General features: G+C 40.0%; 1 protein-coding gene across 1 annotated transcript in view; it reads left to right on the forward strand.

The window, feature by feature from the left end:
• Positions 1-13,423, forward strand: part of LOC134614868 (protein-glutamine gamma-glutamyltransferase E-like) — a 48,616-nt gene extending 35,193 nt beyond the window's left edge. The window contains exons 8-13 of the mRNA XM_063459110.1: positions 2,893-2,996; positions 7,640-7,882; positions 7,979-8,293; positions 10,342-10,499; positions 11,844-11,974; positions 13,054-13,423. Of these exons, the coding sequence (XP_063315180.1) occupies positions 2,893-2,996; positions 7,640-7,882; positions 7,979-8,293; positions 10,342-10,499; positions 11,844-11,974; positions 13,054-13,204 (1,102 nt within the window). The 3' untranslated portion in view covers positions 13,205-13,423. The remainder of the gene's footprint in view (positions 1-2,892; positions 2,997-7,639; positions 7,883-7,978; positions 8,294-10,341; positions 10,500-11,843; positions 11,975-13,053) is intronic.
• The last annotated feature ends 2,064 nt before the right edge of the window (positions 13,424-15,487 follow it).

Genomic DNA, 15,487 nt, shown 5'->3' on the forward strand with positions numbered 1-15,487 from the left:
TATTTGTTAGTTGGAAGCAGTCTCAGTGTGCTGTATATGATAGGTGATAAATTACTTACATCTAGGAGGAAAGCCTAGCTAAAATAATAATACTGAGAGACTACATTATGGTTTAGGCTTCTGTTTGCCATTTAATTAATATTTATTAGACTTATGTGACTTACTAACTCCTTACTGGCAAAGAGTTAAAGGAATACTCTAAGCATCAAAAAAACATTTAGCTTAATGCAGCAGTTTGGTGTATAGATAATGCCTCCGCAGTCTCACTGTTCAATTATCTGCCATTCCGGAGTTAAATCACTTTGTTTTTATTTATACAGCCCTAGCCACACCTTCCCTGGCTGTGACTGAAACAAATGTTTAATTTTCAATCATATCTGACAGCACAGTGTGTTTACGTGAGACATTCGTATTTCCTGCTCTCTTATTTATAACTTTAGTCACACATAGGATGCTCCTGCAGGCTATAGAAGGCTATTAACAGAGCAGGAGACAGGAACGTATAAATTAAGGACTTTTAAACATTAGATCTCTCTTTACAGGAAATGTATAGGGAGACTGTGCAAGTCACATGCAGTGGAGGTGTGGCTAGGGCTGCATTAACACCAGGGGCGTATTAGCCGCGAGGCAAACAAGGCATTTGCCTTGGGCGGCATTTTCCATGGGGCGGCAAAAAAAGCCGCCCCCAAATGCCCAAGGCAAATGTCTTGTTAGCCTTGCGGCTAACAAACATGCCAGCGGGCTGCTGGGCGATCGGGCGGCACTGCTGGGCGGGCGGGCGGCCGGCCGGCGAGGGAGCACTTCCCCTGAGCTGTCTGCTCAGCTCCCTCGCCAGCCGCAGAGTGAGGCTGGGAGGCGGAGCCGGAATATGACGTCAGGGGAAGTGCTCCCTCGCTGGCCGGCCGCCCGCCCGATCGCCCAGCAGCCACTGGACCACCAGGGAAGAAGAGACACCCCCCTCCCAGCATTCCCAAAGGTAAGGAGGCTGGGGGGGGGGGGGTGTTAAATAAAAACAAAATGTGTTAAAAATAAATAAATAAAAAATGTGTTAATGTGGGTGGGTGAGTGTGTGTCTGTGTCTGTTAGTGTGTGTCTGTGTCTGTTAGTGTGTGTCTGTGTCTGTTAGTGTGTGTCTGTGTCTGTTAGTGTGTGTCTGTGTCTGTTAGTGTCTGTGTCTGTTAGTGTGTGTGTCTGTTAGTGTGTGTGTCTGTTAGTGTGTGTGTCTGTTAGTGTTTGTGTCTGTTAGTGTTTCTGTCTGTTAGTGTGTGTGTGTCTGTTAGTGTGTGTGTCTGTTAGTGTGTGTGTGTCTGTTAGTGTGTGTCTGAGTCTGTTAGTGTTTGTGTCTGAGTCTGTTAGTGTTTGTGTCTGTTAGTGTGTGTGTGTGTGTATGACTGTGTGTGTCTGTTAGTGTGTGTGTGTGTATGTTAGGGAGTGTGTGTGTCTGCTAGTTTGTGTCTGCTAGTGAGTGTGTGTCTGCTAGTTTGTGTCTGCTAGTGAGTGAGTGTTTGTCTGTTAGTGAGTGTGTTTGTCTGTTACTGAGTGTGAGTGTGTCTGTTGGTGTGTGTGTGTGTGTTTCTGTTAGCTAGTGTATGCGTATCTGTCAGTGAATGTGTGTGTGTGTGTGTATTTAGAATGCGGGGCGGGGGGAAAGGTTGGGTGGGGGTGGCGCGGGGGGAGGGGGGGCGCCTGAGTTTTGTCCTGCCTAGGGCAGCACAAAACCAGGATACACCACTGATTAACACAATGATTTAGATTATAATGGCAGAGGACTGGCCAGTTAGACTTCAGAGGTATGATCTACAGTTTATCATTTCCACTAGAAAACCTAGCAAGTTTTAGTCAATAAGATATTTATATAAAGTTTAACGTTAAATATATTATTTATATATATTTTGATCTTGAAATATTTATCCAAATGTAACTTGTTAATAAAATTTACTGTAGAGCTACTTTAATTCAAGATACACCGTGCGTGCTTGCATTGAAACACTGTAGCTAGTGAAAAGTTTGAAATGTAAAGTGATTTGAAATGATAGCCTGCAAATTGCAGTTTATCCAGTAGGTGTCAGTATTTCCTCATGCTACATCTGAAAGTATGGCCTAGCGTAGTGATTAAAGAAAGTCATTTAGCAGAAATTACTCTAGGAGAGAGTCAGTAGTCTCCTGCACCATAGTCACTACATTGTTGGGCTCTAGTGGTTATATTGCTTGCAATGTTTCTTGAAGACCACAAGGGCATTAGACATTAGACAATATGCTTCTTAGGTAATCCTCTCTTTTATAATTTATCTGAATATGGATATAATAACATCTTTGAAGGAGTCACATGAACTAAACTCAACCGTAATTTTATATTAATTTATTTTTCCAATAGATCCTTTTAACACGGCTATTGTAAATCAATACTTAATAGGTAATTTGAGAGAGCACTGACATAGAAAATATAGTAAAAAGGAAATAAGATGAGTCTTATTAATCTGTCAGAATGGACTAGGCTAGTTTAAAAAGAATGCCCGATTATGAGAATATTTTTATTGCAAGGATTTTTGCAAACTCCATCCATGCCATTGTGTTCTTATGGCACGAATTCACACGACCGTTTGGCGTTTGGTTATTATTATTATTGCCATTTATATAGCGCCAACAGATTCCGTAGCGCTTTACAATATTATGGGAAAGGGGATGTAACTATAAATAGGACAATTACAAGAAAACTTACAGGAAAAATAGGTTGAAGAGGAATGGTTGTGAGCAATCCAACACATTGCTATGACAACAGCACTCGAACTGTCAAACCACAGCAGCATTCTAGTTAAATTGTTATAACGAGAAAATAAAAATAGCATTAATTGATATCTGAAGATATTTTTTTTTGTTTTTCTTTTTATCCAGGAATTTCCACTGCTGGAATGAAAGCTGGTTTCAAAGAAGCGACCTTGATGCCAAATATAGTGGATGGCAAATCTGGGATTCGACTCCACAGGAAAAGAGTGATGGTAAGGCACACTTATGTTGCAAGAGTGAGAATTTATTCATTTAGGAAATTTCTTCAAAAGGTATTACAAAGTGTTACATGAAAAACTATGGCAGCAATCGGATGGTTACACCAAAGCATTGCAAATCTAAATATATAAAGGTGGCTGGCCAGCATCCGTCACGTCTCTTATTTTGTGCAGCTACCCACTCCTAATTTTCCTTATTTTTGTACACTATTAGTAAAGGAGATTAGGAGAAATTTGAGTGACAGTTCCTTTTAATTTGCATGCTCCTACCTTCCTTCCTCTCAAGAAGAAAGACCTTTCTCATATCTCCCACTATTTGGAGGTATGTAGAGAACAGAGCATTAGTGGGTTTATGCATCAGTTTGCTCCACAGCAATCCTGGTCAGCACGCTCAATGTTACTTTTGGCCAGAGTGTTATTGTTGTATAAGTCCTGAGTCAATTTTGGGACAGCATTTAAACCATTCACTACCAAAATGTGTTTTTACATTTCATTTGCTTTGCAAACTTATATTTAGTCTATAAAGCAGGCAAAACACATTTATTGTATTATTTAACAGTAGGTTATAACAGAATGGCACAATCATAAACCAAAACATTGCAACAAACAAAAAAAAAGGTCCCTTTTTCATAAGTCTGCATACCCTTAGTTCTTAATACTGTGCATTGCTCCATTTAGCATCAATGACCACGTGCAGTCTTTTGTAATAGTTGTCTATGAGGCCCCTAATTCTTGCAAGTGGTGTAGCTGCCCATTGTTCTTGGCAAAATGCCTCCAGGTCTTGCAAAGTCTGTGGTCGTCTTGCATGAACCGCATGTTTGAGATCTCCAGAGTGGCTCGATGATATTAAGGTCAGGAGAATGTGATGGCTACTCCAGAACCTTCACCTTTTCCTGCTCTAACCATTGGAGGGTCAACTTGGTCTCGTCCATAAGGTCATTGTCATGCTGGAAAGTCTAAGAGCTACTCATGCGCAGTCTTCGTGCATAAGATTGTCTGCCAGTATTTTCTGATAACATACTGCATTCATCTTCTCCTCAATTTTCACAAGATTCCCCATGCCTTTAGAGCTCACCCCCCCCCCCCCCCCCAAAAAAAAAAAAAAACATGAGTAAGCCACCACCATGCTTCACAGCGGGAATGGTATGCATTCCACTATAGGCCTTGTTGACCCATCTCCAAACATAGTGCTTATGGTAGTGATCATAAAGCTCTATTTTGGTCTCGTCACTCCAAATAACAGTGTGCCAGAAGCTGTGAGGTGTGTCAAGGTGTTGTCTGGCATATTGTAACTGGGCTATTGTGTAGCGTAGGCCCAAAAAAGACTTATTTCTGGTAACTCGATCATGCAGCTCATTTTTCTTCAAGTATCGTCGTATTGTGCTCCTTGAAACAACCACACCGTCTTTTTCCAGAGCAGCCTGTATTTCTCCTGAGGTTACCTGTGGGTTTTTCTTTGTATCACAAAAAATTCTTCTGGCAGTTGTGGCTAAAATCTTTCTTGGTTTACCTCAGCTTGACTTGGTATAAAAAAAACAAACAGATTTTCCCACTTCTTAATAAGTGATTGAATAGTACTGACTGGCATTTTCATGGCTTAAGATATCTTTTTATATCCTTTTCCATCTTTATAAAGTCCCATTACCTTGTGACACGGGACTTTTGACAGTTCATTTCTGCTCCCCACGACTCAGTATCTAGCCTGCTCAGGGCATTCACGTTGAAGCTAACAAACTCATTGACTATTTATACACAGACACTAATTGCAATTTAAAAAGCCATAGGTGTAGAAAATTAACCTTTAATTGCCATTTTAACCTGTGTGTGTCACCTTGTGTGTCTGTAACAAGGCCAAACATTGAGGGGTATGTAAACTTTTGACCATTTGGCTTGTTTCTATTATCATTATAATTTAAAAAGGATCCTTTCTGATATAAAACAGCTTCATATGATCACTATCCTTCAATAAAATATATATTTTTTGCATGATCAGTCATATTATCAAAATGAATGCCAACATTTCACAATTTCTGCCACGGTATGCAATCTATTTGCTTAAGAGTGCTTGATATTGAAGAGGTTAAGGCTGCAGATACAGTTCCTCAGTCCTGCTAAAATAAAGTGGAAAATAAATGGAAAACAGGGAGATAAGATCAATTGAGCAGGGCCTTTATCAAATCCCCCTTTTAACTGTAACTGTAAAGCGCTCCGTATATATTGGTGATATATAATGATGATGATAATAATAATAATAAGAAGAAGAACATTGGTGTGTAATAGATAGTGGGTAGGTGAGTGAGTAAGAAGCGAGAAAATCGAATGAAAACAAAAGACCGATAAAGCTTGGGGCTGTTTGGTAAAGTTTATAAATGTGAATGTAGTTTTACAATTTTGTGTACTTTCAATAGATGCAGGAAAATCGGTAAAACTGATTCCTCTTTATGGTTTTCTTGCAAGAAAAACATAAAAGACGTAAATTGACACCAGAAAGACATAATTATAAAGAAGGATTTCTAGTATAGTGCCTGATAATATTGTCAGGAGTGTAAGAACCCTGAATACGAGGCGATTGCTTGTCGGGTGCTTTGCTGACTTAATTTGGTTTCTCCCTTTCTTTATCAGTGTTATTGGAACAATTCAGCTGAAACATATGTGGGTGTCAGACTAGACCATTACTAATAAAATATAGGGAAAATCACTCTGTCTATTGTGGGATTGCATTTTTGGATGCAGTGTACACCCCCTAGTGGAGATATGATGAAATTACATATTTTACTATTACAAATGGCCTCTGAATATAGGAACTGAAATAGGAACTACTAGTGCTCGCTAGTAGTGATGTAGTGAATTGCTGTTCCTTATTATTTTAACTGCTTTTGTGAACTTAAAGTAAAACTCATCTAAATTAAGTTGTTATGGTGCCAAGAGGTCCTCTGTGACTCTTACCATGAGGGGTTAAACAATTCTGGAACAGTTTAACTCCAAAGGCTCCCTCCAGCACTGGATCTTCTGATACACCCATGGCACCAGGCTTCTGAAAATTAGTTTCAGGTAGTACAGAGTACCGTAGACAGGGGCTCAGCTGATTGGCTAGAGCAGTTAGCTGACACTCTAAGCCAATCAGCAGCTCTCCATTAATAAAAAGGTATGTTCCTTTAGTAACTTGAGGTTTTGTTTTTTGTTTTCCTTATACATATAATTTTGGTGGTGACAGTTAAAATTTTGGTAAAGATTGGAAGAAAAATTAATTTTAGAGTAAATATATTGTAACAAACTTGTAATAAACTATATGATGGACTAAATCTTAACAGACTTTAGTGAAGAGCTTTCCTATTTCGTCTCCCCAGTTTAACCGAACACAATATTTCCCCCTTGGTTCGGTATTTTCATTTGACTGAACACTGACCACCCCCCTGGCTCGTTAACTTCAAAAGAAACACCTAACTCAATAGCTCTCTCTGGGTGGCTGCCATTTGAAAAACTGACCACACGTGCTCGAGTAAATGGTAGCCATTTTGTCTCCCCAACGCAGGCAGAGGTATTTAGTCATCGAGTGTGTGGAACTGTATTTCAGATGCTTCGACTCGCGAACCCTGGGGAAATCATACAATTGCCTGTTCCATTCCCAGACAAGCCAGACGCAGACCTATGCATGGAAAAAGACACTCCCGAACAAGGAGAACATTCACTCCCTATGAGCCAGGGGGATCCGTCGTTTATATTTGTATAGGAACTCCCAGCCGCTACCTCTTTGACCCCTGGAACTATTTTGGGGAGCAGCCACATGTTCGGTTGGTCAAAACCTTACCCTGGTGGCGAATCGGCTATACTACATTTTTTTTTTTTTTAAAGGAAATAGTTTACAAAAGCTGCAGTTCTTGTGACTGCAGCCTTTGTAAGCCCCTCTCCTTTTTTCCTGCAAGAGACTTTCAATTTCTTCACAAAGAAATAACCAATCAAAGGAACGCATGTTGAGTGCACGTATATGGGACCTGCACGTGTGCATGCGAGGCTGTTCGCGCGAGCGCGCATGCACCCAGTCGCATGTGCAGGGATTAAGTTGTCAAGCTGGTCTGAAGTCTGTGAGGGAGGGAGGGGAGGGAGGGGAGGCAGGTCACACTCAAGTAGAGCATGCCTGCATCTTCCCTTAGCTCAGGGAGCTAACGGAAGTAGGAAGGAATCCTCCCTGGAGTTCCCTGGTTAATTTATAACAGTGCTAGAAATCAGCACTTTTATAAACTGGGGTTAAATGAGGATACTGATGAAGATAAAACCTTCATCATGTTTTGGCTGATGCTTGGGAACACAAGAGCAATATCACACCTTCACTCTGCGGGACTAGGGAGACTCTTCAACGGATATACTCAGCCGGAGTATAGGGGATCTGTTACATATATTCCTTGGGTTTTATTTATTTTATTTATTTTTTTAGACACTAGCACCTTATATCGAAAAACTCTGACTGTTCTTCTCAATATGTAACAATAATTTTGGCCTGCAGAGCCAAAAGTCAATGACATTCATTGGACAAATGCTTTGTTAGCAAGTGGATTTTATTTGCCACCAATATATTTCTTTTTAGAAATTTTCTACAGGTGGAAATGTGTACATCGTCTAATTTATTTTCTAATGTTTAGGTATGTTCCAACTGGGGCCCACTTCTCAGAATGCTATAAAAGAAGGAGATGTTGATAAAAAATACGATACCAGCTTCCTGTATGCAGAGGTAAATGCAGATGTGGTTGTTTTCATTCAACAAAATGATGGAAGTATCACAAAAGGATCTACAGATACTGTATCCATTGGCCCTCTTATTTGCACTAAAGCAGTTGGCATGAATTCCATGAATAACGTCACACAGGAATACAAATATAGAGAAGGTATTATTTGGACTTCAAATCTTCAACAATCTAACGTAAACATACTGATCATTTCAAATTCTAATATGAAATCATATGTTTTTACCGTTTCTGTAGGTACACCAGAAGAAAGACAGGTGTATAGCAAAGCTCGGAGTTTAACCAGTGGAGCAGTAGGATTTGTAGCCTTGTCTTCTGCAGGAGAAACTGCTACAGCTCCAAACAGTGACCCTGTTGTGTCTGGAAAGATAATCCTCAATGGAACCCCCACTATAGGGGATGATATCAATGCTACCTTGTTTCTGAAGAACTTGACCTTGGCTAACAAAAATGTCACTGCCAATGTGAATGCAAGTGCTATTGTATACAACAAACGTGTGAGAAGGACAGTTTTCTCAGATTCTGTAGCAGTACAACTGGGCCCTAATGAAGGTATTAATTCATTTTGGAAAAGCAAAACTAAATAAGCAAGCTCTACAAGAGGACTTTTACCTATATTAGATAAACAGGGAGATAAAAAAAAAAAAAAACAGTGGACAAGAGAATACTGAGAACAGACAACAACTCAAATAGTTTGGTGGGTCCACACTCAGTTCTCAAGCTGGTTTTAGCTCATTTTGAGCCATTTCAGAGAGAACCTAAACCATTTGCATATGATACTGGTCCCACACAAAATGGCGGTACAAATCCAAAATGCAGGCTGGCTCCTTCTGCACTAGAGATACATTAGACCATCGTTTCAGCCTTGGTACACCTCGCCAGAGAGGTATAGGCACAATGAGCAAGCGGTCCATTTTGGATTACCCTTTAATCTCAGGAAGAGCAAACAAACTAAAAACAGGCCTGTTCTATTCTCTTATTCTATGTTTTTGCTTCTCATGTGCGGAAAAAGAGCCATATTGCTAAAATAAAATTGGCTGTTTTCCTGTTCTGTTATATAATGGACAATGTCTGTTTTCACAAGATGAAAAAATTGTCTTAATCATTATCAAATGTGAAAACCAATGTGATCAGGTTTATGTACTTGTCTCATTAACCCCTTAAGGACCAAACTTCTGGAATAAAATGGAATCATGACGTGTCACACACGTCATGTGTCCTTAAGGGGTTAAAGGAACAGTTCAAGCACCTCATGCATTAAGAGCTGGGAGCACTCAGCACTAAACTGGCTCTGTGGTGTAAGACTTAGCTCATTGACCGATAGCGAGCAGCTGCAAATGCTTTGAATATTTAGACTGGGAGGGAGCCAATGCAAATCTAGTGGTTATGGTTGTTGGAATGTTGCTATAAGGTGTCTGGAATGGATTAAGCTCACGCCTTAAAGGGGCACTCTAAACACCATAACCACTACCACCTATGTTTTTTACTGGTTTGACACAAACTGAGAGTTCTCCAGGCAACAATGGCACAGCCATTCTCTTAAAAATAGCTATGAACATCAAGAATATTTTATGTCAGTGTTTCATGAAATGTACATAATGATTTTTATCTGTAATAATTACAATAGCATAATTTAAAAAACATAAAGTATATAAAAAAATGTTATAAGTATGTATGTATATATATATATATATATATATATATATATATATATATATATATATTTGCACATATACTGTACACAGACACCCAATTATTTATGTATCCATTATGCTAGCACAGTAATCACACATAGAACCAAAATTTGATACAATGATAAAATATAATTATTGTGTGAGGCAAAGGCATTATCAATATCTACTAATGGTCTAGTATGGGGAACTCGCTGAGGCAGGGCCAAGGGCATAAACTAAGTTTTTTGTATATTAGCAGTGGTGCACGAATGGTAGCTCTCCAGATGCTATACAACTGAAAAGTCCATGATGTCTTGCCATTCGAGAGCATTATGGAAGTTGTAGATCCATAAGATCTCTGTGGGTCTACCTTTCCCCCAGCACCTCACTAACGCATCATGTAAAAATCAAAGAACAAGCTCATTGTAGTTGTCAAGTTTAAGGTATTCTAAACATAGGAAAGCCCAGGCCAGGGACCTTAACACCACTATCTATTTGGGTTCTATTAATTTGAATCCCTGTTTCCTGAGCAAAGGCTCAGTCTGACACAGAAGCTCCAATGTGATAAAAATGTCAGAAGGGACAATGGCAAGTTTGTAGAAATCTACATAATATGCTAAATCCAAAAGTGGAAACATACTCATGCTCATTTCACCTTCAACGGGCCATTTACTATAAGCTTACTGTTTAGATTATTATTAAACAGCCTGCACTGTGACTATCCCAACCAATTACACCATAGTTTGAGATTCCTTGGCTCAGTTCCAAAAGTCACTAGTTAAAGATAAACATGTGTTTTGTACCACCCAGAAAATGCCTTTTTTTGAGACTTTGAAAGGGCGTTATTTTTTGTCAAATATTTTGTTATGGGTGGGGGATGTCATTAACATTTTTGTACAATTTGTTTTCCATTACTCTACTCTGTAGAAAAACCAGTCACATTACAAATTCTTTATTCTCAATATGAAAACTCGCTGACAACTGATAAGATGATCCAAGTGTGCAGTGTCTGCCAAGTTGAAGGTTGGGGGGAGCTGTATGTCGAAGCAAACATCACACTTCAGAATCCTCCCCTGGAAATAAAGGTTACATTCTTCTCTGTCTGTCCTGTGTGTCTGTCTGTGTCTGTCCATCACTCTAATCACCCAATCACTCTGTTTCTGTCTATCCCTCTAATCTTGTGATTAGGCATGAACTAAGAAAGCCGTGTTTCAAAGCTCTGTTTATCTGTGACTATTTGTCAGTGTTTAAATCTAATCTACTGATTTCTAGAATGTAAGAAGAGAATGTCATACTTCATGGTTCCTATGGAAAACTCAAATTCTAACAAACAATTACATATCTTTACAATAGGCAGTAGGTCACAATTTGGTATAAAGACTTGCTTAGTCATTGCAAAGGGATGATGCCCAAGATGTCACACTGTTAGCCCTGGATTTGACTTTTTTTAATTGGCAGCTAGCCCGTTCAGTTCTTAGGTCACAGCCTTTGACCAACTTCAACAGACCCAATACCTACATTTATTCCATCTTTAAATCAGGAGGCAAATTGCCTCGTAATTATAGGTGGATCTATGATATTGGGAAATACATTTGTGATATCCTTGATATGATTGTATCGAAGCAGTGACACGTTTTCGGACACTGCTTCCTCACAGTGTACTCTGTTTGTGCACAGCCTGTCAAAAGTGTTGTGAATGTGAAGGTATGATGAGCTTCATACAGACAGTGCTTCAAAACAAACAGCAACAGAGAGTGGGCCAAAAGAGTCACAGCCTACTGCTGCCACCAATAAAATGAATTTGTTCACTGTCTCCTGTATTACCAATATCCAATTAATATCCAGGAATGCCCAACTGGGCTTCAGTGTGGCAACTCTGGAAATCAACGTATGTAACTTTATTAAAACCAATTTTTTGTTTAATCAAAAGTATCAATAATAAAGATCAATAACAAAATCCACCAACTCACACATTTTGTGTGAATCTCTCACACCATTAGATCACAAGGTAAGCCAGGAAGAAGGTAGAGGATTTGGGTTAAGTAATAAGGAGGTATATAGATGAATGTGCAAAGAATAGATGATGTATTTAGGGGAAGAGGAGTATGCTGGACTGTTACCCCTAAGTTTGGAAAGTAGTTTCAGCAGATCCCAGGAGGGATCCAGCAGATCCCAGGTGGGATATCTGAGGTTTCTGTCCAAAAGAGTGCAGTTCTAGGAATCTTTGGACTCCCAGGTCTCTGGTAGAGGAGCCGAGAATGAGGAATAATGCCAAAATACCACACAGAAGGGTGAGAAAATAAAAAAAACATGATATAAACATACACCCGAGTGCTTTTGTCCAAAGAAGTATTGACTTAACAGAATAATAGAGTGTTTAAATGTATCTTATACATTAAATGCTTATGTATATTGGATTGATTTTTCAGACTCTTGGACCAGCTGTTTTGGGTACACCGTTACAAGTGGAAGTCACATTCACTAACCCTCTCTCCATGCCAGTAGCTGATTGTGTGCTGACAGCAGAGGGCAGTGGTGTAACACAAGTGATCCATAAAAGGCAAGTATAACTTTAATGGGTAGACGTATACATAATTATTTAAGAAAAAATATAGTAAAATTAACAAATGATTTAAAAATGGGTACGTGGGCAAGTTTGTAGTGTATCATTTTATTTTATTTTTGTGTATAGAAACGTGTCATAAATCATTCACTTCATTATATTATTTAAAGAAATATGGAACACTGTAGAATTATACTTTTGTATATACATTGCTATTCAGAGACATTTAATGAATACATTCTGTAAATGTTCACAATTATTTTTTTATTTGTTTTTTTTTTTTAGCATTCAAAAATATCAGGACATTACATGTTTTAGATATATTGTCCTTATCGTATATCTTGTTTAAATATAGATAGATACCCATTAGCTTACAATATTTCGGTAAGGGTCTGGGGCAAGCATGTCAAACTCAAAGGTTAGCACGGGCCAACTAAACAAAGTTTGAGTTTATTTTGAAAAGTACAGTATAAAAAAAAAAAAAGAACAGCATCCATCTCTTCTAAACCCCAGCACCCTCCTCTACTAAACCCAAGCCCCCCCTCTATTAATCCACAGCCCCCGTCTCTATACTTAAACCCAGTCCCACTCCCTCTATACTAAATCCCAGTCCCCTCCCCCCTCTACTAAATCCCAGAAACATGTTTTACAAAAAACAACAAAAAAACAATATTAGCCAACAAGCAGACTCCACTCACATTGCCGCTGTCCGTATGCGACTCCAGAGTCCAGCCTCTGTATACCTGCAATGGCGCTGTACGCACACTGTGCCAAAGTGGATCCTCCCACTACTCCTTGAAACCCTGTGAAGGTGGAGCACATTGATATCCCGTGTGAATGTGACGTGCCGTTGCATGCCTCCGTGCACATCCAGGTTGCCCACTATCCAGTCGCGACCATCGCAACACTGATCAACACACACTCGCTGACAGACACACACTCACTCACTGACACTCCCTTCCTGCTCGATTACACCCATGAAGTTTGACCTACAAAAGTTGATGTATAGTGTAGGAGGAATATATCATACACAGCCCCATTTAGAAATGTGATAATTATTTGTTATATTCTCACAGCATTGGAGTTTTGGAACCTGCACAGAAGATTACTGTCACATTAGACACTATGCCCTATATGTCTGGAACTAAGCAACTGCTAATCAATCTCACCGCAGACAAGTTTCACAGGATCACGAATTTTACTACTATCGATATAGCTGAAGGCTGATGTCACAGAAGGTTCCTCGTACAAGTTACTCCATTCAGTTACAGTTTTTAGCAGTTATACTAAGTAAAATTTTGTCCATATGCATGTGCTCAGTATACTATATAATAAGTAAACCTCCTAATTCACAAAATCGACTAATGCATTTATATTTATCAAATTGTAATTTTCTAAAGCTTTAATAAAGTTACCATTTTGCATTATTATGCATATCTGTAACAATGCGTCCTATTTATTTTATGAATGGTCTCTCTTTTGATCTCGACATATCTTCACCAGTTATCCAATATATGTGAACAGCAGTGTTGGGTAATTAGAAAGTATACATTTCTTAAAAGGGGTGGCTTTGTAGTTATTGATGTTTTTATCTAGGTATAGGGAGCAGTGAAACCTGGTTGTGTGGACTCCATGTTATCACTTTCATTTCCCTCCATCGATAATTTTAATTGGAAGGAGATTATGAGGGCAGAGTCCAATTTACATGTCAGGTGCCTGTAGACACAGAATTCTAAGGTGAAAATGAACTTATTAAAGGACCACTCTAGTGCCAGGAAAGCATACTCGTTTTCCTGGCACTAGAGTGCCCTGAGGGTGCCCCCACCCTCAGGGACCCCCTCCCGCCCGGCTCTGGAAAGGGGTAAAAACTTACCTTTTTCCAGCGCTGGGCGGGGAGCTCTCCTCCTCCTCTCCGCCTCCGTTCCTCCCTGTTGGCTGAATGCGCACGCGCGGCAAGAGCTGCGCGCGCATTCAGCCGGTCACATAGGAAAGCATTCATAATGCTTTCCTATGGACGCTTGCGTGCTCTCACTGTGATTTTCACAGTGAGAATCACGCAAGCGCCTCTAGCGGCTGTCAGTGAGACAGCCACTAGAGGAAATAGGGGAAGGCTTAACTAATTGATAAACATAGCAGTTTCTCTGAAACTGCTATGTTTATAAAAAAATTAGTTAACCCTAGAAGGACCTGGCACCCAGACCACTTCATTAAGCTGAAGTGGTCTGGGTGCCTAGAGTGGTCCTTTAATGGTTTGCACCCTTACCTGGATCCCCACAGTGCTCCATAGAAGATCCATGAATTAGGAATACACAATATACTACCCAGAGGGTCCAGTGACCTGCTTTCGACTTCTGCAGCGGTCAACATTTATTGACTGAGAGCAACATAAGTAGCACAGAATTGACATTTACCAGCACAGAACACTCATTTGATGCAGATTGAGGTGGAGTTACACCTCTGGCAACAGAGGAGTTAATTTCTTGTGCAGGGTTTCAAAGCTGAAAGCTGCACAGACTCCAGGCACTATGACCACTTCAAATCACTTAAGTGGTCATGGTGCTGGAAGTAACCCTTTAAGCTTCAAAACGGTTCTCTAGTCTACAAGTGCTGAAAACAGGTACCCCCTTGTGGACATGCACCTATAGGCAGGTGCTTACTCTGCCTAATAAGATATCCAACCATGTGTTCTGTTGGTAGAAAGTACATGGTGTAGCGGGTCTCAGAATCATGGCTGAATATAACCACTTAAGTCTGCTTCCACCCTCCAACCACCAACCGTTAAACCTTTCACTGGTTCCAGGGCAATATCAGCGTATCATCTGCTGAAGTTGTTCTAGCTACTCAGAACATTCATGCACCAGGGGAACAATAGTGTAATAGATTTCCTCCTGGCACCTAGCAGTCTGAAGGTAAAACACTACATTCAGATTTTAAAATAACTGATTTATTACTTACACCTGGAAGAGATTAGCACATTACCCTAATGACAGTAAATACAAACAATAGCTGATGCCAAGAAACCTGTATCCTACAGGTTTCCCAAACGTTCCCATACATTTAACCAAGTGTAAGACAATCAGACAAACTCCCTTTCAAAACACAGAACCTCAAAATCTTAACTGAGAGTCCTGAGAGTCTCTTAGAACATAGTGAAATGTGGTAAACCTGAACCAGGGGCCGGGGATGGTAAGTAGTCCAAATGGTGCCCATGTTTCTCCCTCCCCAAATCGAAACCAGTGCTAGTCAAACTTAACACGTTAAAGCCACCCTTCAGTTTTCTACCTTTCGGGTGCTTGATGGTGTCTACACTGGGGTTCAGTCTACTGGCTGCAGCTGTTGGGAGTTAGGGGCTGTCTCTCCCATATGCAACCTCTTCTCTTTGCCTTCTCCTCCCATGCGGCGCTCTCTCTGTAAATGGGAGGAAGTGACAGGTTCTTACTTTCTCCCAAGCTGCGATATTACAGGGCTCCGGTTGTGTTGTTAAAGGGCCACTGATGATACATGATCATC

This window comes from Pelobates fuscus, chromosome 6 (assembly GCF_036172605.1).
Source record: "Pelobates fuscus isolate aPelFus1 chromosome 6, aPelFus1.pri, whole genome shotgun sequence".
In the NCBI taxonomy this organism is placed as follows: Eukaryota; Metazoa; Chordata; class Amphibia; order Anura; family Pelobatidae; genus Pelobates; species Pelobates fuscus.